General features: G+C 40.5%; 1 protein-coding gene across 4 annotated transcripts in view; it reads right to left on the bottom strand.

Moving 5' to 3' along the window:
- Window positions 1-1,666: 1,666 nt before the first annotated feature.
- The window catches only part of sap30bp (SAP30 binding protein), a 39,825-nt gene continuing 19,317 nt past the window's right edge, over window positions 1,667-22,174 (bottom strand). For 2 of the 4 annotated variants that reach the window (XM_059324685.1, XM_059324687.1), the window contains 7 exons: window positions 18,645-18,684; window positions 10,804-10,892; window positions 6,935-7,026; window positions 5,155-5,267; window positions 5,018-5,076; window positions 3,540-3,630; window positions 1,667-2,433 (listed from right to left, as the gene is read on the bottom strand). In XM_059324685.1, coding sequence (XP_059180668.1) covers window positions 2,252-2,433; window positions 3,540-3,630; window positions 5,018-5,076; window positions 5,155-5,267; window positions 6,935-7,026; window positions 10,804-10,892; window positions 18,645-18,684 — 666 coding nt within the window. In that variant the 3' untranslated portion in view covers window positions 1,667-2,251. The remainder of the gene's footprint in view (window positions 2,434-3,539; window positions 3,631-5,017; window positions 5,077-5,154; window positions 5,268-6,934; window positions 7,027-10,803; window positions 10,893-18,644; window positions 18,685-22,174) is intronic. The other 2 variants (XM_059324686.1, XM_059324688.1) reach the window with 1 other exon arrangement.

Raw genomic sequence — 22,174 nt, 5'->3', positions numbered from 1 at the left:
AATAATGCCGTCTCGCCACAACACACAAGACCGTATAACTTGACCATACATTGTCCAATCTGTCCCAAATTCTCACACGTGATGAGGGTCCAGCCCTGAACACACCCACATATCAATATTGACACTCAGTCAGAGCACCCCCCGCTGGCAACAGGAAGTCACATGTTTTATACGTAGCCCTAGCAGTAGGCTTCACGTAGAGACACAAAATTTGGTACACATATGAATCATGTGGAGACGCACCAAAAAGCCTCCTGGACCCATACCTCAAACCCAACAGGAAGTCTGCCATCTTGGTTTGAATATCGCACAATTCATTGTTTTTTCGCATTTCCACCTCGCATACTTTAACAAACTCCTCCGACAGATTTCACCCCATGGACTTCAAACTTGGTCAGTATCACAAGGGCTTTGTACTTTGGGATCAAAAGTTATTGAAAGCTTTACCGACTGTCACACTATGTGGGCGTGGCATGGCGGGAAAACCTGGCGTCTCGCCAAAAAACAACATATCTTTATAACTTTTACATACTTTGTCCCATCTGGCCCAAACTTCTCCTGCTTCATCAGAGTCCAGCCCTTAACACTTCTCCATAACATTATTTCATAAAGCCCCGCCCCTTATGCCTTATCCACGCCCCCTTCCATAAAATGACCACGTTGCATACTTTACATAACTCCTCCAACAGATTTATTCCCATTGACTTCAAACTTGGTCAGTACCATCACAAGGCCTTTGGGATCAAAAGTTATTAAAATCTTTCCCGACGGTCACACTATGTGGGCGAGGCATGGTGACAAAATATGGCATCTCGCCATTTAACACCAGACTGGATAACTTGACTATACATTGTCCAATCTGTCCCAAATTTCACACGTGATGAGGGTCCAGCCCTGAACACACCCACATGTCAATATTAACACACACTCATAGCGCCCCCTGCTGGCAACAGCAAGTAACATGTTTTACACCTGCCCCGGGCACAGTGGTAGGAGACACGCCATTTTGTACGCATAGGGACTGAGACCACTGCACCGCGCCCGACGTGGCCTCCGCCGACGGCTCCACTCGGCTCGTTTGTAATTGTATTTGATCTATTAGTTAATACTTAAACCAGTATTCTATTCCCCCAAGGTACCTTATTTATGAAAAATACAAGGAGGTATAATTTGGTCTAGCCCAAATATCTAAATTATGATGCAAAAAAAACCCCTCAACATTGAAACACAGATTTATGAAAAACACAAGGGTGGTATAATCTGGACAAACGAGGTATAGTCTGGGGAGGGGGTATATATTTTGGGCTGATGTATTGCCTTTAGATGTACAGTACTGTGCGAAAGTTATAGGCAGGTGTGAAAAAATTCCTTTTTAAAAATAGAAATGTTATTAGTTTTATTTTTATCAATTAACAAAATGCAAAGAGAGTAAAATCAAGTCAATATTTGGTGTGACCGACCTTTGCCTTTAAACCAGCATTAATTCTTATAAGCATTTTTTCACGCCTGCCTAAAACGTTTGCACAGTACTGTATGTGTGCTATATCAGCCAGTATAGCAATTTTTAATCACCAATACTGGTACCAGGATCAGCCCCAAAATCCAATATGAGGGCTGTATATGTGTGGTGGTCATAATTTGTATAACTGACAAAAACAGACGATAATGAAAAGGCAACATCTGATCCATTTATTCACCTTCTCATCAATACATATGTACACGTGTAAAAAAAAATCTTACTGTAAGTCGGTCAATATGCCAATGGTTGAAAAAAAAAAAAAGCTGAAAAAAAGAGGCTGCACGTCGAGCTACAACACATAACTGCTATGAAGATACTGCACCAAAACTATGGATAGAAAAATAAACAATTTTTCAAATAATTCTACCAGGTCTGCTATTGTTCTCTTCAACTGTTTCAAACAAACATGAATAAAAAAAGGACATGTTTCATACACATGAGATCTGCATGCATCACACTTTCAGATTATCAGAGGATCTTGAAGTTTTTTCAGCAAACTGTAAATTTGCCTTTATGACGCAATGGTGCAGATAAAATCCCCGAGATAGAAGGCAGTTAAATCTTTAGTCCATGTGTAGCAGAGGGTTCCTGTAGGTTGGTTCTGATAATGTACTCTGAGTGTCCATCAGTTCCTCTCTCTGCTTCTTCTCACATATATAATGAGCACAGGACAACACAGCTCTTCCAGCTTTACCACAGTCATTGCTCCGACCACTCTCTCTTATAGACAAATCACTGCTTTGCCTTCTTTAGGATGGTGCCCACTGCAGAGATGACCGTGGTCTTGGTGCCGCTGGCGGTGGTTGTCACGGAGACGACAGCAGGCAGGGTGGCGGTGGTGGTGATGAGGGTGGGCTGGGCCAGGGTCACGGGGATCGCAGAGTCCCACTTGCTTTTCCTCTTCTGGGCCTCTGCTGATGACAATTAACAGAGAAGGAATAAGCAATGTGAGCTCAATGCAGAGCAAAGATATGAAGTGCCTTGAACCTGTATATAAGTCAATGAAAAAATTACCATACTTCTCACTTGATTTATTATCTCAGTAAACATTTTTCATAAAGACGTCTCAATCACTAGTTTCAAGTCTTGTTTATCGCATTATAGATATAAGATATAGGAAGATAAGATAAGATAAGATAAGATCGGTATTCAAGTACAATAAAATACAATAGAATAAAATACTGAGGTAGAATAAATAAAAACAATAGAAAAAAAACAGAATAGAACAAGGACACTTAAGAAGTTAAAAAAAGAAGATCAGTTGGTAGGTTGGCAAGATGATGGTAATTATACTGATGATATGATGGCAACAATGCTATAGTGACTAGACAGTATATAATAATAATAATAATAATAGTACAGTATATAATATATAATATAATATGTAATAATAAATAGTAACAATATGATAAAATGAAAATAACTAAGCCTGGAAAGCATTATCGCATTTCTCCCATTAAAACCGGGGGCAATGTTGTGTTATTCTACCATTAAGGCCGGGAAAGCGGATACGTCGTTTTGTAGTATTTGTAGTTTTTTATCCACCTATTTTTGGTCTCTTGGCCAATGAAATGCACCAGAATACATGTGGGAGAGTCGCAATGCAACATGGGACTTTTCCAGAACTTTGAAATCATGGTGGAAGACGACTATAGCGGAGGGAGCTCAGATATAACCGCTATAAGCTCTGAAATACTTTTTGAATTTCATTTCTATTTGCTACAGAGGCTGAAAAATCTATTAGTTAGTAGGAAGACTTATATGAACATATTTATGGGAGTTGATCATGTTTGTCTTTTTACTCTTTCACTGTGTGTTTTCAGTGTACTGGGGTTATTTGTAACATTTTGTCACCTTAAACTTGGTTGTACCAAAATGTTAACTTTTTTTTTTTATTGACCAAGTTCCACAGGGACAAAGAGAAGTCCTACATGAAAACATAGGACAAGTTCTTCACATGAGATATAGAAATCTTTGTGGGAAGCTTCACACCGCTGGTGTTGTGGTGGTGGATGTTTACCTGTGGCGGTGGTGGTGGTGGTGCTGCTGGTGGTGGAGGCTGCTGTGTTCGAGGGGTTGGTGCCCTTCTTTGTCCCCGTCACAAATTCAATCTGTGAAACAAATAGAACGCTGGTTTAAATCCCTAGATGTGTTAATGCTTTCAACCAACAACAACCATCAACTGCTGCTTGTCCCAGAAGGCATCAACTGCCTTACTACCTTTACACATTCAGTACAGATGGTAATATACGCTGCAAAAAGCCAGCTCTCAAAAACAAGGGAAAAAAGTATAAAAATTAGGTCTATTTTGCTTAAAAATAGCAAAATTATCTGCCAATGGAACAAGAAAATTTGGCTTGTCAAGACTTTCCAAAACAAGTAAAAATATCTAATCTTAATGAACCCACAAATACCTTAGTATTAGTGTATTCTAACTAATAAAAAGTGAATTTTTCTTGATTCTAATGAAATACACGTGACCTATTTTCTCAATATGTTGAAAAATATTCTTGAATGAAGTAAATGCTAGAGCCATTATCTTGACATAATGATATGCATAGGCATTATATTTCTTGAAACCAGCAAAATATTTTTTAGGTCATTTGTTTAAGAAAGCAGCCTTCTAAGTGCTTTTGCAGAGTCAAATCGGTGCACAATTCACATTAAAAAAAGCTATATTTTCATTCCAGCGTAAAAAAAACAAGTTTTAAAAAAAATCACCCTCATTCTGGAAAAGGCATTACATCACTTTGACGTGCACTACTTGCATTATATGTAAAAGTCGTCATAATAAACTCAACAGTCCTAAAAAGATACACTTATACACTTATAAATACAGAAATAAAAATACCAAGGAATTTCAAATCCTTTTCTCAAGGGCACTTCAACAGTAACATTATTTTTGATTTTAGTGAGGAGAGGAAATAACTCAGTCTCTCTATTTACAAATAAACTACAGTTTCCCATTTTGAACATTAGATGTTTGTATCGTCTTTGTACCCTTTTCAACTGAATGTAGTTCACAAATGATGGAATTCTGGTTTTATTCGTCTGAATTCTACTAACATTTTACAGAAGAGAACAATAGAGCAGCTCCTGCAGGATACATGTTCATTCAAGTCCACTTTCTTGCTAAGGTGCAGCTGCTGGAACGATGCTGCTGCTGATCATAGCAGCATGCATCACCTCTGAATCATTGTTCAGCGCAACTAGCAAAAGCAAAAATAGCTGGCAAAGAAAGACACACTCAGGTGATTTTAAGTGAACTCGTACTGAGGATACGAAAACACGTATGGGCACGGCTCAGCTGTATAGCTGTGTGGGCTGGGTCCGAGCTGCAGTTACGAGAGCTCAACTTGGCAATGCTGATTTTTGCGTGTCTGACGAAGAGATGTAAAGTAGAAATTAAAAGGCAGCTGGTGGAGACTTGCCTCTGACGCAGGCAGAAGAAGGCAACTGACAAGTGAAAAATCCTCTTTTTGTTGTTGTGAGACTCACCTTGGTCCGCTCCTTCTTGGCTTTCTCCAGTTTGTCCATCTCCACTTTCTGGGCTTTAGCTGGAGGGATGAAACATACATGAGTGCTTGTTGAGTTCTAGTAACACAGAGCTGTGGCCAAGATGTAAATGAGCTTACCTAGAGATTCATAGTAAGAGTCCTCTGACCAGCCGTGAGGATCAAACATGTCTTTTGGGTAGTTTGTTCCGAGTTCATCTATACTGCAGAACTGGATGAGCTTCTCGTAAATGCTACAACAGAAAGAAAAAGGTATTAAGACACTAGAACCCCTTTTCGACCAAAGCAAAACTAGTTCTTTTGCTGGGCTGGTGCTGGTTCTGGCTCGCAGTTGGTTCAACTTGCGACCCTATTTAGAACCTGTTGGCTTTTCCACAGGCTGGAGAGCCACGTCATTCAACAATGGAAGCATCTCTATGCAAGCATAATAACAAAAACGATTGACTACATCATCACGTTACAAATAATGCTCCTGGCTTTGTGAGCCTGCATTGGCATCCAAACACGATATGTCCAACACTTTTGTTCTGTTTTTCTTGAATGCTATGGACGGTGATTACGTTCTTATTAACACCTGAATGTAGGATGTTAATGTTAGCCTTAGTTGTAAGCTAATGCTAGCCCGCTAACGCTAGCCTATATCAAGGTTATTATAGTTAACGAAAACTAACGAAAACTAGAATTGAAAAAACATTTTCGTTAACAGAAATAAAAATAAAAGAGTTTGAAACTGTATTTTGTGGTTCCAAAACTAACTAAAATTATAGTGAAAATGTCCTTCGTTTCAGTCTTTGTCAACTTTTTTCATACGTAAACCTTTTTGGTTGATATGAAATCTACTTCATCTATCTGAATTTATGACTTAATAAACTTATTGGGGCTGAGATGGATCAGACAAAGGAAATAAAGGAAACATTTATTGTGACCTTATTGAATCTGGCACCCAAATACCCCATTACAAAAAACTAAACTAAAACTAAGCATTTTCCAGAAAATAAAAACTAATTAAAACTAGCAAACTCACTCTAAAAACTAATTAAAACTAACAGAATTTGAAAAGAAAAAATCCCAACAAAATTAAAACTAACGAAAAATCCAAAATTATTATAACCTTGGCCTGTATCGATCACATTTAATTTAAACAAATCAAATTGATACACGTGATACACAAAAGGGACATAACTTGTGGCTTCTGGGGAATCAATCAAAAAATCCCTGGAGGGTTTGAAAGGAAACGCCAAAAATAAACCATTTATCATCAACAGAAACTGTAAAAACTGTCATTATTTTTCATTATTATTTTGAACTTTCCAACGGTCCTTGAACAGATCATGTGTGACTTCTTTCAGAAAAAGTAACAGAATAAAATCTGAAACAACACATTTGTGCTGCTCGTCTCGAATGCTATGGACAGCAATTACGTTCTTATTAACACTGAACCTAAGATGTTAACCTTAGCCTTTGTTGTAAGCTAATGCAAGTCCACTAACGCTAGCCCGCATCAATCACATTGCAGTTAAACAAATCAAATTAAATTAATGATACACGTTTTCGTTGGTCTTGTTGGTCACAACAACCAAGCCACGAGCCCCTGATGTAAGTGGTTTGTGGTTCGAGACCAGTAAAAGAGTTGGAGTCGCTCTGGAACAAGTTTTCCTGACCGAGACCCGGTTCTTTGGCAGTTGAAGCGCAAAGAACTGGCTCCAGATTAGGCATCAGCTCCAAACTGGCCCTGGACCTGCCTTGGTTAAAAAGAGGTATAGGACTCTTTTTGTTGCTCATTTTTGTTTTGTAGGCTGACAAATGGCTTGGCTTGTTGACTGTTTATACCTATAAGTATATCTGTTGTCATGTCTAAATATGTGTTGGTTTGGATGTGTACTTCAGAAGAGCTGCATACCTTGGGTTTCTAAATTCCTTCTTTTTCTGGATGTGGCTGTTTGTGTCAAAATCTCCATGGAGCTTCCTCTCGTACAGCTTGTGGATCTTGTCCTGTTACAAAACGAATCAATGAAGAGACAGCAGGTCATCTCTCAGTGCAACAAGATCCTCCGCACTCTACATTTGGCAGGACGCACTGACCCACCAAATAAACAAAACCTATATATGATCGGCTCTGCTCGAGAAAGGCTCAGTGTGAATGGAGCCATTGTACATAAAGTCTCTGATAGCTTTGGGAAATATTTCACAACCAGGTTCAACTGAGCCACGAGGAGCTGGCAGGTGTAGCCAGGGCGTCCACAGTGATGAATGAGGGCAACATGGAACAAGATGGAAGAGGGGAATGCTGCTAAAATGACTAGCCATTAGTCCTTTGCCACTGTGTTCCATACAGGGTCCGTACAGCTTTTGAGGGAAATACTTAAGAGGCACAACACAGTGGCTTAAATTCAACCCTCAAATTTTTTGTCTATCATCCGAGAACAATTTCACATTTTTATTAGCTCTTTTAAAATTAATTAGCATTCATATGCAGAAACAAAAATCTAGTTTCTTAACTAAGCCCAGAGAACAGCACAGGGATTTTAAGACAATTTGACATAGTGGTCAATCTGTTTAATTAAAATTTGCAGGTTCGTTACATGATACCGTGAGGCCCAAAATTGTGAATTGCCACCATTGGGAATTCATTCACACACTGATGAACGCAGCATCAGGAGCAATTTGGGGTTCAGTATCTTGCTCAAGGATACTTTGATATGTAGGCAGCCATGGTCAGGGATTGAACCACCAACCTTCTGGTTACTGGACGAACCAGCTCTACCAACTGAGCCACAGCTGGCCATAGGAATGAACAGAGCCCTGCCACCACGGCTGTATCCAGTTGTCTTTAAACATCCATGTCCAACTCCGTGCAAACAGACAGAGGGACATGTAGGGAAGGACTCGGAGATGAATTTGAACCTGGGCCTATTGAGTAGCAAGGACTAAGCCTTAATGGTATACGCTCTTCCAGTGAGCCACCAGGACAACCATGAATATGGAGTCTTGACTTGGATATCCCTTATCCGTTTATCTGCTGGCGACAATTGCAAAGCAAATTTGTTTTTTAAGAGTTTGTTTACATCTATATTTGGTTGATAGCAAACGGCTTTATTAGCTGCTTCTTTGTCCATTAACACCACCTTTATAGAGTACCTCTTTAACTGATTATTGTTTCAATGTTGACTGTTAGGATAGCTCCGTTTACTTCCCATTTCTTTGGTCAAAGTCACTTCTGCACACTTACACATGTGCTTCTGACAGTCATGGCATGAAATATAAAGGGTGTTTAAGGCGTTTGATCAAATGCCCGATGCTGCTGTTTTTCGACGGACCAATCTGAGGCTCACAGATTCTCGCATTCAGCGGGAGGTTCTATCCTCAAGGTCGGGGTATGATTGCAAAATACATTTTGAAACAGTTTATAAAGTGGATACTTTCCAACAAATGGTGAAATCAACTGTAAAAAACACATTCTCAGCATATGTATGTCTCTGTTCATCCATGGCCACAGGGCAGGGATATCCAGGCTGCTGTGGTTAAGGTGAATCATTAGTTGTTCATCTGATAGGTGGGGGGAGTGTCAGCCCAGCGGGGATATTGCTGAGCTGTACACATACTAAGTCAGCTGTGTGTCCTGACCTGCCTCGGCTCCTCACAGAACAAACCTTATTGCAGTTGGATGCACCAGATGCGCAGCAGCAAGGCAGTAATGCAGTAACAGAGCGGTGCTGGTGATACTAAATTGATAGAAGATGACACTGTGTGCTGGTCTAATTACAGAGGGGTGAGTCCCAGAATTTATGTAGCCACCAGAATTTATTTCCAACCCCAGAGGGAATGAGGGAAACTTAAATTACTCACTTGGCGGAGAGAACAGGTTATTTTGACTGCAACACCAAGATAACTTGTCTCTGGATGAGGCCCAATTTAGCACAAACACTGTCAACTTTAACTCTGCATCTTGAACTCTAAACCTTGTACATATGCCAAAGGGGAGAGTACAGACTGTGCGTCAGTGTATGAAACTAACAGCTTCTTTAAGAGCCAGTGAGAAGGCTTTATTTTTTAGTAGGATACATTTATTACCTGCAAAGTGTTTTTCCAGCACATAAAGCAGACATGTTAAAACACAGAACACAGGGCACCAGGACTTCTATCAAGCTCTCAGAAAACCCACAACCCCAGTTATACCCACACACCCTCTCCTCTGGTCTGATTAGCAGACATAACTGTGGCCTTAGTGGTGATATAAAACTGCTAGCAGCATTAGAATACGTTTAACCCCCTAGTATTCAGCGCGTTTTTTGAGGGATGTGGTGGCAGGGATTTTAGGGGGAGATATAAGGTCAGTAGATGTCACATAGAAGTTGGAACATTATGATGGAAGCATATGTAGTTAAATGGTAAATGTAACCATTTTAAACACTTGAGAATTGCTTAAATGCCTCCAAAATACCACATTAAGATAACAAGACTGTCAGAAAATTTTATATTTTGGAGATATCTACAAGAATTTAATTTTTGGCGATTGGATGGTAAGCACTTTTGTTCTGGAAATGGCTCAGAAACCCTTTCCCTTATTATCAACATACATAGGAAAGGCATCCATCTCTTGAATGCTCTTGGTCTCTAGTTTGTGGTTGTAAAGTTAAATAAGGCTGTGATTATCCTAGAAGTCACAGCAGGTAGAATAGAATAGATTTGAAAAAGCCATTTTAATACAGTAAAATGCTACTATGGGGACTAACATCATCACACATACATACATTTGGGCTCACTGAATCTAAGCATTCATGTCCGACCCATAATGGAATTTTAAAGCTGTTCAGGGACTGAATATGCAGATATTCACCTACAACAGGCAGAAATGACACATTTTTACTGCATGACAAAAACTGCATGATTCCTGGGATTAGCATCAAGTGGGCACGTCTATAAAGGGAAGACCTGTGGATACCTGTAGAACTCATTGTCATTCAAATATCTTGAGGTCAGAGGTCAAGGGACCCCTTTGACCCCCATGTAGCCTGTAGAGCAATATTTAGCTTTCTTCGTGACAAGATATCTTGACATTTAGAACCAATGTATTCCTTAGGTCCAGTTAGGGTTATTTAACACGGTGCAATAGTAGAAATGTGTCAACGGTAGAGACTTGACAATATCGTTTCTACTGTGATAGCTATTGAATCGTTTTGCAATCCTTTGATCTCATTACAGTATCTCATGATTTTTGGCAGTTTTGTGATCATGAGACTCCCGCTGCCTACAAACTTTAAGGGGATATCGCCCACTACAGTGAAATTTTAAACACCAAACAGAAGGAGACAACCTGTTAACCATAAAGCCTGTTTTGAGTCTTTTGGTTTGAACTGTGCTGGCCAATTGTGTTGGTTTTAAAAAGTGATGTGTCATGTGAGGCAGTCCTTTCCGTTTGTAGCCCATGGACGTTCAAAATAAGAAAATGATCACATTTTAGCTAAAAAAAAAAATATTTTTTGATTAAATTACATTTACTGAACAATTATTCTTTTGTGATTAATAAAGTGCTAACTTTATCTTTAGAAGATTTGGCCACATCACCCAGCCCTAATACCAGTATCTTTATGTTAGCCTTAAAACTGAGCTACAGCCTCTGACAGGAGAAAGTCTGCAGGGCCAACCAGCAGGCTGTTGAATAGTTAAGGAGCTAATTAAATAGTGTGCCACAAGAAAAGCTTTGCAATGAAAGTTATGTGGTTACATAATCATATACTGTATATCATATAACAGTGGAGGCGTGTCTACCTGTAGCTGGCTTGAGCAGCGCCCAGGGGGCTCGGGGGGGATCCTGATCTCATCAGGTGACATGTTCCTCACCTTCTCCGAGAACAGAGCTGGGAAGAAGACAGAAAAGATAAACATGAGCACTTACATGTTTTCACTTGGTGCTTTTCCCTCTCTGCCCTGTAATGCACGTCTTGGTCTTAACATGCCCAGAAAGGATTAACTAAGAAACCATTGTTATACAAACATCGTGACAAGCAAATCTGTTGCAGTGTTTATGAATAAACAGATGACAAATGAGAAGGGAGGTGGGATATGGATATGCACTGGAGAACAAACTAATCAAACAAAGAGTCACTGTGTGATAAGAAAGCATGAATTCCTGAGCATCCTGCTGTTCATCATAATCCTAAGTATATGCCAGGGGTTTTTATAGGGTAGTGAGGTATGAGGAGTGCACGTCCCAGGCAGGGAGTGGCTGTTGTTGGGGCTTGTAAGGAGAAGGGAGGCTCCTCTCTCCTCCCTTTGGACCCTTCCCTTGTTTTGCTCTCCCTGCTTGACTCGTCTCACTCTTGCTTTCTCTGACTGCAGGCCAGGCATTCTTCAGTGTCACTCTACATCCCAGTCAGACAGATAGTCTTCAGCTCTGTCAATCACACTGAATAAGTGTGCACACGTGTAAATGCAGGAGCTCCTCCCTGCTGATACTAGACACAGATTGCCAACGAGTAGAAACTTGACGGGACATGAAAAGATCATTTTCTGAAGTGCTGTCTTTTAACTTAGCCTCAGTGAACATATTTATCTAACAAAACACAAGAGGAAAATTCCACAGTCTTGACTCTTACACTGTGGATGGGATGTATCCAGGAGGGTAACATGTTTTTTGTGTTTTGGTAAATAGATCTTGAGGCTGATACTAAAATCAATAATTAAGGAATTTGATTTATTAGCCAAATTTTTCTTTTAGTAATCATTTTATTTAAATAAACAAATAAATGTTTCGTCTTTTTTTAAAAGAACAGTTAGCACACTTTTACAGTTAAGAACTGCAGTGTTTTGCGCTTAATGTCAACATGCTCAAAATGATAATGATAACATGCGGATTAGGTATGGGCGTTTGGAAGAAACCTGCCAACATGATCTATAATGTTAACGGTCAATTAATCAATTAATCACTGCATGCATATATGGGCAAAATTAAAGATATATATACAGTACTATGCAGAGCCCCACCCTTCACGTTAGCTGATAAAACTAAAAACTCAAAAAACAAGTCAAATTCGTTTACAGTCTGTGAGTTAAACCACATGTTTGTTTTCTTGAAAGTTCCGAATTTTTGGGGTCACAAGATGAGACACGACAGAGTTCATCCTAAAGAAAACTGAAACTGCAAATATGGAAAAATTTTGAACAAAAAAGGTGAGCCCAATTCCCTCCTTTTGTTTATTGGTCACTGGAAAATCACTCTTACTGCCAACAAGTGGACTGGAGTGGCTCTTTCTCAGTCTCATTATATTCCACTCAGTATCACCTGATAAGTGTGACCCCTAGTGCGTTTTTGCAGCGCTGCTGGCCGACTCCTGAATCTGTTCTGTCAACAATTTTACACATACATGCCGTCTCTCTACCGTGCAAAACCTGCCGCAGTGAAGTTGCAACATCCAGCGAAAACCCATTACACGTTGTGAAAATTGCCCTGAAGCTGTATTTGAAGAAAATCATGAACTGAATTGACATCGCATTATCTGTCAGAAAAATCACAGTCAGATCTTTTCCTAAAATCGTTCAGCCCTCCCTAATGGGAAAATGTGGTATACTGGTCTGGTGATTGAATATCATGTTGAAATGTTGGTGTTGTTCAGTCCAAGAACAGGTTCAATATTTATTGTATGCAGTCTTTCTATGCAGGCTACATAATGTATGTTGACATAAACATTGCTGGTCCAGTGAAGCGATCCCTGCCTGTGGGACTGTGCCAGAGCTGAACTTTGATGTGTTTGTGTGTCAGTGTACGACCGCATCCCGTCTGCACACACTCTTTCCAACAGTCCCTCCCTTCAGTATCTCTCCTTTTCCTTGGTCTACTTATCATGTGGGACCACAGATCCACATGTGTGGACACTGACCTGCTACCTTGACCTCCTTTTATGTCTGCAAAGTTCAGAGCAGGAGCAACACCACACGCCCCTCCACTTGCTTTATTGTTGATATGGCTATGGGTTTTCCTCCCCCCCTACGGGGCACAACACAAGGAGCAGGGCGTTGCCTTCGTTGGCTAGACACACAAGTAACACCAAGCATGTATGTGCACATTTTTTTAACAGCAATAATGGAACAGGAAAAGTTACAGAAAGATAAATGGTTCCATGCATGTAACTAGTCTGAACACGGCATATTTTTATAACACAGAACATGTAGCCTCCAACACTAAAAAACCTGACAAGGCAAGTCTGATGAGTCACAGGCATTAGGTGGTAGCTTGGTATTTCATTTAACTCTCTTACAGGCACACATTGTCACACACAATTACACGCTGTAGCTGCAACAGGGCATTAGCACTGTGGAAGGCCACTAATCTACTCTAGACAACAGGAGATTTAGTTGATAATCTTGTAGCCCTTTGACAAACTTTAATTTAACACCAAAATAAACTGTAGCCTTCTCAGAAGCTATAAGGAAGTGTGAATCAATCACAGCGCGTGTGATAAATATCCCTCTGTATCATTCAGCTCAGTGTCAGAGGAATATTCTAATATAACAGCAGTACTGTCAGGAAGGACATGGAGACACAAAGCAATAAACAGACAGAGAAAAGATTATATTCTCCGACAAAATTACCATCTGTCCTCCAGAAAAACAGACAGAAAGTCACAATCCGTGCCCTGAGGGTCTTTTTTGGACAGGCGGACAATGTCTGTCTCTTCAGCGAACAGACAAAGAGCTGTCTTCAGCCTGCTGACAGGAGGCCTTCTGCCAGACCCACTGTGACATTTACTGACAGACGAGACAGAGGAGCCAAGCTGTGCTGCAGTAATGTCAAGTGTCCAGGCCTGAGCTGTGAGTCACACCCTGCCTCGACACTACACTGATGGAGATGGTGGCTGTTTTGAAAAAATAAAAAATTGCTCTAGCGCATTTCCCTTTGCTGTGCGACTTCTTTTCACGGCTGCAACAAACCAGAAGAGTGGAAGTGGTGATGAAGGGAGTAAATCTGTTCACTTAGCAACTGCTGTCTCTCCCATGGAGTGTGCTGGACGGAGTCCAAAGGAAGGTGTCTTACTTTAGTACACTTTTAGAAAAAAATGCTGGATGCAAGGATGCTCCTGTCATATTTTACTCACATTGGCCTTGTTTTTCACTGCAATATACTATATATACAATAGTCCTGCAACTCAACATTCATGGCTAGAAGTAGGGCAAACTCAAATGTCTTTTGTGCAGTTATAATGCCATAAATCACAAAAAAGGGAAGTTGAATTTTTTTCACTATTTATTTTACAAAAAAAATGCGTTACCGGGATTGGAAAAAGTTGGGCCCTGCATGCTATACATATTGAACTATCTACATTATAACAACCTCTCGTGTCCTCTCCTCTCTGATCTGTGTAAACAGCCTGCAGTTCACATCAAGTTTTTATTCACTGAGTTGTACTGAGAAGCGTATAACTTAATGTTTTTTTTATTTTACAGGACCTCGTTAGTTCTAACAGTTTGTTTTTGGAAAAAGTTTACTGTGGTTTAAGGCAAGTACATTTTTTATTTACTTCTTAATGAAATTGGAGCCTAAAACTTTGATAACCATAATGAATTTTAAAAGATATTTTTTTAGAAATTTTAATACCAATAAGGCTTTATTTTTAGAATAATCAATTCAATTACATTTAAGACATTTAAAGGCTCTGCTGGAACCCAAAGATTAAATGAGAGATGGAAAATTAAATGATTTTGATCAAATTCTATCTGAATATCTGACTATAATTTGTGCTTTTACAGTTTCTGGCTATGATGAATATTTTAATTGTGAAATTTCTTAAAAGAACACATGAAACCCATAAAACCCAACTAACAGCTCAGCTGACTAAATCATCTCCTAATTGAATTCACTGAGGCATTACTTTCAAAATAAAATCTTTTTTACACAATGATCATTCAGTAGTTAAATTATCTTAATTATTATAATCTGTTCTACACCCTCATTGCAACATTATATCATATGTATAGTTTTTTTTGATGGATGAGATCTGAATCATAATTTGCCATCATGTGCATCTGGGCTCTTATAAACTAACAGCTGAGTGTGAACTGTTAGTGGCTTATGGTGTTTATCAGACTGCTGCGTGAAAAGCCGCTCCCTGTAACAGTCATATCCTGTCTGATCTGCTCACTCACACACCTGTACAGGTCAGTTGTTACTCACTGAACACTGCCAGCTCCCTGGGTCATAACCCATCTGTCAGTCAGTGGACAAAGAAGCTTTTATAACTCACATGGGTCTGGTTAGTGATTCACACGTTTACTGCACCAACACCCAACTGACACAATAAAAAACGTCTAAGTCTTACACTGTATCCTACTTTAAATGCCTTTTATTATGCATTACATAATACATCCAGAAGCTGGTGTTATTCTACATGTTTCCTATTGCCATCAACTAAAGGCTCAGTCATTTTCTAAAAGAGCAACTTTATTTCTAAAAGGACAGAGTTCATGACTCTTCTGCATACTTGTATCAGCCAGTCGTCCCTGTTCTGACTGAATCTGGTCCAGAATGCTGCTGCCAGACTCCCAGAAGAGAGACCATATCAGCCTTATTCTGCCCTCCCTCCACTGGCTTCCAGTGCAGTTCAGAATTGACTTCAACGTCCTCCTGTTCGTCTTTAAAGCTCGGAATGGAAAGGACCCTCCTATGTCTCTGACCTCTTGACCCCCCATTCCACGTCCAGGTCCCTCAGGATATCTAACTTGGGGCTGCTGGCTGTTCCCAGATCTAAACTTAAGCTCATGGGTGGCCGCACCTTTTAGGTTGCAGCCCCCAGACTGTGTAATGACATCCTCTTCTCCATTGAGTCTTTCAAGTCCAGGCTAAAAACTCACTTTTATTCATTAGCGTTCCCTTACCGGGCTTGATATGTGCCTGTTGAGACTGGGTTGTTCTAATGATGTTTGTTGACTAATGTTACTACGGTTACTGAGAATTTCCTGTGTTTTTTTACTGTCTTGACTGCGATTTTATACACTTTCGCACAGCATTTTGGTCAATGCGATTTGTCAATGCTTTACAACTGAATTTGACTTGACTTTATTTCTGTCCACAACATGACTTTAAGCGGCTTTAGTGCAAGCTACTTTCATTAGAACACAGATATCAACACTGTAACTTAGTTTATTCACTCCCAACCACAGACTATAATTAATGTCTATATATATCCACTTCCTCCCACTGTACAACAGTGAAGCCAGAACATCCCTGATACGGCCGCTGCCAAAAAAGCTCCTGAGGACCCAGATCTTCTCTCCTAGCACCACACCACAATTCTACCCCTTAAAGAATTGTCACTAGCACTTATTGCTGCACTAATGGCTCTAATTAGACTATACCTTGATTGTTTCCCTCTTTTCCTGTAAGTCGCTTTGGATAAAAGTGTCTGCTAAATGACATCATTTGGAGCCAGAGTCTGCACAGTAGAGACAAAGGCCCTCATTATCAAACGAGCGTAGAAACGAGCACAGATCTGAGCGTATATTTCGTCTTACGACAGGGCCCACGTGTGATTTATCAAACGATCGTATCTCTCCAATCACAAAGTAAGAATGATCGGCTGTTGATAAATGTGGCGGCTCGAAACAAGCGCCATTTAAATACCACGCCCTAATATATATTATATATATAATATAAACCTGATTCAGAAGACTCGCCTCCAGAGTTTACGACACCGAAGGGCGCAATACGGCCAAAAGAGGATTTCCCCCCCCTAAAGTCAGCTTTATATAGACATATTACAGAAATATGCAGCGACGGAGGTTTATGAAATAAAAGTACTTATAGTTATAAACTCAAACAAGTTCAGTGAATATTTTACATTTGGAGCACAGACTTAAAAGTTTTCACAGCTTTTTGGCTGAAGGAGGTAAACAATGTTTTAAAGTAAGTTTTAATACAAAAAGAAGAGGAATTTCTCAGAGTCAGAAAGTGAAACGCTGACGTCCAACAGCTGCAACACAACAAACTGGTTTAGTTTGGCAGCATAAAAAGTGAAAAGGAAGGAAATCAGTGACGCTGTCAGCAGAGTAGCAGTGGAGCATTAAACATCTGGCGAGGTTTGAGTAATTAATTTATACATCGAGATATATAAAGCCTAATAATCTATATAATATCCGAATATTGTTATTATTATGACGAAGAGATATTATTCACCTCTTTAAATTTAGTAATAAATATGTCCTAGTCAGAGGACCATGAGGCAGCGCTGATTGGAAATGTTTCCATTCGGGCAACATCGGTGGTGAAGGAGACGCTGACACTCCAGTGTCCAAGCAGGAAAATGGTAAATAGCAGAAGACAACAACATTTAATATCCTTGGCTAGTAATCTGTTTTAAGAATTTCACGGTGGCAGTGTGTATTTATTTTGGATTATGTTTTAATGATAAATTATGTAGTCTAAACATGTTTTGCTTTTTCACCGTTAAAAAAAAAAATAGACGGCAGAGTTTTATCCGCTCCAGGCATCAATTTAAAAAAAGTCTAATAACAATTCTCAGACGTATTGACTTCACGATGACTCAAATTTGCGTACACAAGCTGAGAGCAGACGTGAGATCTGATCGTACCCTCCGCTCACGTCCAAGTTGATAAATGCTGAGCCTTGCATAGAAATGATCGTGCGCCCACTTTATGCTCACTTTCTGTCATACGCTCGTTTGATAAATGAGGGCCAAAGAGTGGAGGCCACAGTGTTGACTTCCATCCCAAACACCCGCCTGACTAATTGCGAGTCAATTACAGCTGTCAACCGTAAAATTACAGCCCTGTTTATAGAATCAAATAACTAATTCAAACCAAAGAGATCAGAAAAACACTCGAACATACATCAGTCTGACAATATATACCTAAATTTACAGAAACCATCTTTTATTTGATTTGAAGTTTTTACATGTCCTTATAAAGGCGGTTGCCAACAAGTGGCTATTTGAGACTACAGTGGCTTTGGCGATGTATTTAAACATAAACTCTTCCACTAGTCCGCATTGCAGCCTCTAGTTGTGTTTGTCAGTGCTCTTGTAAACTCTTGTAGATTGTAGATAAGGTTAATAAACAGTTTTTTAGGCTTCGGATTCACTAGCTTGTCAAAACTGCTGGTTAGCTTGTCGGAGATCATCTAAAGCATAACAGTAGTGACGTTCCAGTCATGCGGTTGTGGCGTAGTTCGCTATAGCATAATGTTAGCTTTTTTCCTCTCTTGGCAGCATTAACGTTTCAAATATAATAAAAGTGGTGTTCATTTGTGAAGATTATCCTGCTGAACAAAACGCGTAACCATCAGAAATGTGTGTTTGGCACAAAGTTTATTTTCTGCTATGATATAAAATCCAATGCAAAAGCCCCATAGGTGAATTCTCAATAGACCTCATGGTGATGCTACTTCCAGGTCGGCCTACAAAAGAACTCATCTATGCTCCAAACCAGGTGATTGAAATGCAGTTTATTTGCATTTCTTTTTTTTGTGCCATTTCGAAATCTCCATCAACTTCCCTAAACATGGCTCGTGTTAGTTTTGGACTATTTTACAGGATTTATTGATAACAAGTTAGAGCCTTAGTCAAAGGTACGTGTGTCTGTATTTGTTTACAAGTACTTACCAACTAACTCATTGGGGTCCTTTCTTTCTGCTTCTGAGATCTGCAAAATAAAAGAAGAGGGAAGAGGGGGGGAGAAGAGAGAAACAGAGAGATACATGGGATATTTAGGGCTCCTTTGGACAGGAGAATGAAATTATCAGCAGTTGGTAAAGAGAGCATTAAACAGTGTCGGTTGAAGATATTATGAAACCTCCATCCCAGCTTGGATAGAGCTAATGAAAGTGGATTACAAGGGGGTTAGTGAGGTAAACTAGCAGTTCTTGCGAAATGCGCGGAGCTGGAAACAAACACTTATTCATTTAGTACCTGAAACCTACAAATCACAGATGCTAATGCAACAGAGAGCACAGACTAGAAGCTGACAGGAGAATAGTTTGTAAGCGGTAATAGAAACCAGAATAGTAAATCCAGGCTGATTCCAGTGAATGCCTGCAGCTCGGCAGGAGGAGGAGGAGTCCTGCACAGCCTCTAAAATATGCCGCCTGTTATGCCAGCTCTGTGGGCATAACACAGGTTCAGCACAAAAGAACAGTGCTGTTATTCACAGGCATCACGTCGTCACCTAGCAACTGCACCGGCACATCAAAGAATTGTCCTGAAATTGGCCAAATCACGAGGAGGAGGAGGAGGAGTGGTTGACACAAAGACATGGAAGCACAGCAGAGCCTGTTGGCAGGAATCCAAACCAAAAAAATAAATAAATGGCACCTGCTGTTTGAGACAGAGCCAATAAAACACTTTTCAGGTCACTGATCCACATCTAAAAAGGTTCTTTCCCATTTGGCCGCCCTTCACAGGAAGGTCAGAGGTCACTTTAAGCTATAAACTGCAGCACTGGAGTTGGTACGAATCAGGTTTTCCTGAAATAATTTAAATTGATTCCCTGATTGATCTGATGCCGATTGATATTGGCCAAATGCGCTTCATGGTGGAGCAGCAGAGTTTGGTAACTCTCTGATATTGCACAAATTTGCTAATTAGGGACCGAGCACTAACGGTGCGAGGACCCTATTGAAATTGGTCCGTTTTTTATTATTATTATTATTCCCAAAAATAAATCGCCTTTTTGGGGGCTTTATCATATTCAAAAACGCCCCATATTTGGAATATACATAAATCTCTGGTGAAATTTACGTATTCTTGTAGTCGCGGGAATGGGCGTGGCAAAATGACTCAACAGCGCCCCCTTGAAAGTCAAGAAAATTCAGCCCCTCGCACAGGAATGTCGTAGAGACACGAAATTTTCTACGTCCATGTATCATGGCAAGACGCACCAAAAAGTCTCAAGAACCCATACCCTAAAACGTACAGGAAGTCGGCCATCTTGGATCGAAAATGGCATTTCCTGCTGTTTTGGGCCATTTCCACGTCGCATACTTTAACGAACTCCTCCTACAGATTTTATCCAATTCTCTTCAAACTTGGACAGTAGCCTCATAAGGCCTTTGGGATCAAAAGTTGTATAAAGCTTTACCGATGGTCACACTATGTGGGCGTGGCATGGCGGCAAAATATGGCGTCTCGCCATAAAACACGAGATCATTATAACTTTCCCATACTTTCTCCAATCTGGTCCAAACATCTCATGCTTCATCAAAGTCCAGCCCTTAACACTTCTAGATAACAATCTTTCAGAAAGCCCCGCCCCTTATGCTTTATCCACGCCCCCTTTCATTACATGACCACGTTGCATACTTTACATAACTCCTCTGACAGATTTCACCCCATGGACTTCAAACTTGGTCAGTACCATCATAAGGCCTTTGGGATCAAAAGTTGTATAAATCTTTACCCCCTGTCACACTATGTGGGCGTGGCATGGCGGCAAAATATGGCGTCTCGCCATAAAACACGACACTGGCTAACTTGACCATACATTGTCCAATCTGTCCCAAATTTCACACACGTGATTAGGGTCCAGCCTGGGACACACCCATGTGTCAATATTGACACACAGTCATAGCGCCCCCTGCTGGCAACAGCAAGTAACTTGTTTTATACTTAGCCCTTGCACTAGGTTTCACGTAGAGACACGAAATTTGGTACACACATGCTTCATGTGGAGACGCACCAAAAAGCCTCTTGGACCCATACCTCAAACCCAACAGGAAGTCCGCCATCTTGGTTTGAATATTGCACTTGTCATCGTTTTTGGCCATTTCCAGCTCGCATACTTTAACGAACTCCTCCTACAGATTTTATCCAATTGACTTCAAACTTGGCCAGTACCATCACAAGGCCTTTGGGATCAAAAGTTGTATAAGTCTTTACCGACCGTCGCACTATGTGGTCGTGGCATGGCGGCAAAATATGACATCTCGCCATCTAACACCAGACTGAATAACTTGACCATACATTGTCCAATCTGTCCCAAATATAACACACGTGATAAGGGTCCAGCCCGGGACACACCCACAGGTCAATAGTGACACACAGTCATAGCGCCCCCTGCTGGCTACAGGAAGTAACATGTTTTACACCTACCACAAGCACAGTGGTAGGAGACACGCAATTTGGTAAGCATAGGGACTGAACCAACAGTGCCACGTCCGACGTGCCCTCCCCTGACGGCGCCTCCCCCGACGGCTCCACTTTGCGAGGGCCCGTTCAGTACTGCGCGCAGTCCTAGTTATTATTATTAGGGACCGAGCACTAACAGTGCAAGGACCCTATTGAAATTGGTCCGTCTATTATTCTTCTTTTTCCCAAAAGTAAATCGCCTTTTTGGGGGCTTTATCATATTCAAAAACTCACCATTTTTGGAATGAACATAAATCTTCGCTGAAATTTACGTATTCTAATGGTCCCAGGAATGGGCGTGGCAAAATGACTCAACAGCGCCCCCTTGAAAGTCAAGAAAATTCAGCCCCTCGCACAGGAATGTCGTAGAGACACGAAATTTGGTACATACATGTAACATGGGAAGCGGCACCAAAAAGTCTCTTGGACCCATACCTCAAACCCAACAGGAAGTCCGCCATCTTGGTTTGAATATCGCACTTGTCATCGTTTTTGGCCATTTCCAGGTTGCATACTTTAACGAACTCCTCCTACAGATTTCACCCGATTTACTTCAAACTTGGTCAGTAGCATCACAAGGCCTTTGGGATCAAAAGTTGTATAAATCTTTACCGACGGTCACACTATGTGGGCGTGGCATGGCGGCAAAATATGGCGTCTCGCCACAAAACACGAGATTGTTATAACTTCTCAATTCTTTGTCCCATCTGGTCCAAACTTCTCATGCTTCATCAGAGTCCAGCCCTTAACACTTCCCAATAACAATATTTATAAAGCCCCGCCCCTTATGCTTTATCCACGCCCCCTTTCATAAAATGACCACATTGCATACTTTACATAACTCCTCCGACAGATTTCACCCCATGGACTTCAAACTTGGTCAGTACCATCACAAGGCCTTTGGGATCAAAATTTGTATAAATCTTTACCGCCTGTCACACTATGTGGGCGTGGCATGGCGGCAAAATATGGCGTCTCGCCATAACACACGAGACTGTATAACTTGACCA

Source organism: Centropristis striata, chromosome 21 (genome assembly GCF_030273125.1).
Source record: "Centropristis striata isolate RG_2023a ecotype Rhode Island chromosome 21, C.striata_1.0, whole genome shotgun sequence".
NCBI lineage: Eukaryota > Metazoa > Chordata > Actinopteri > Perciformes > Serranidae > Centropristis > Centropristis striata.
The sequence above is the reverse complement of the archived record's forward strand: the minus strand, read 5'-3'. Positions and strand labels throughout refer to the sequence as shown.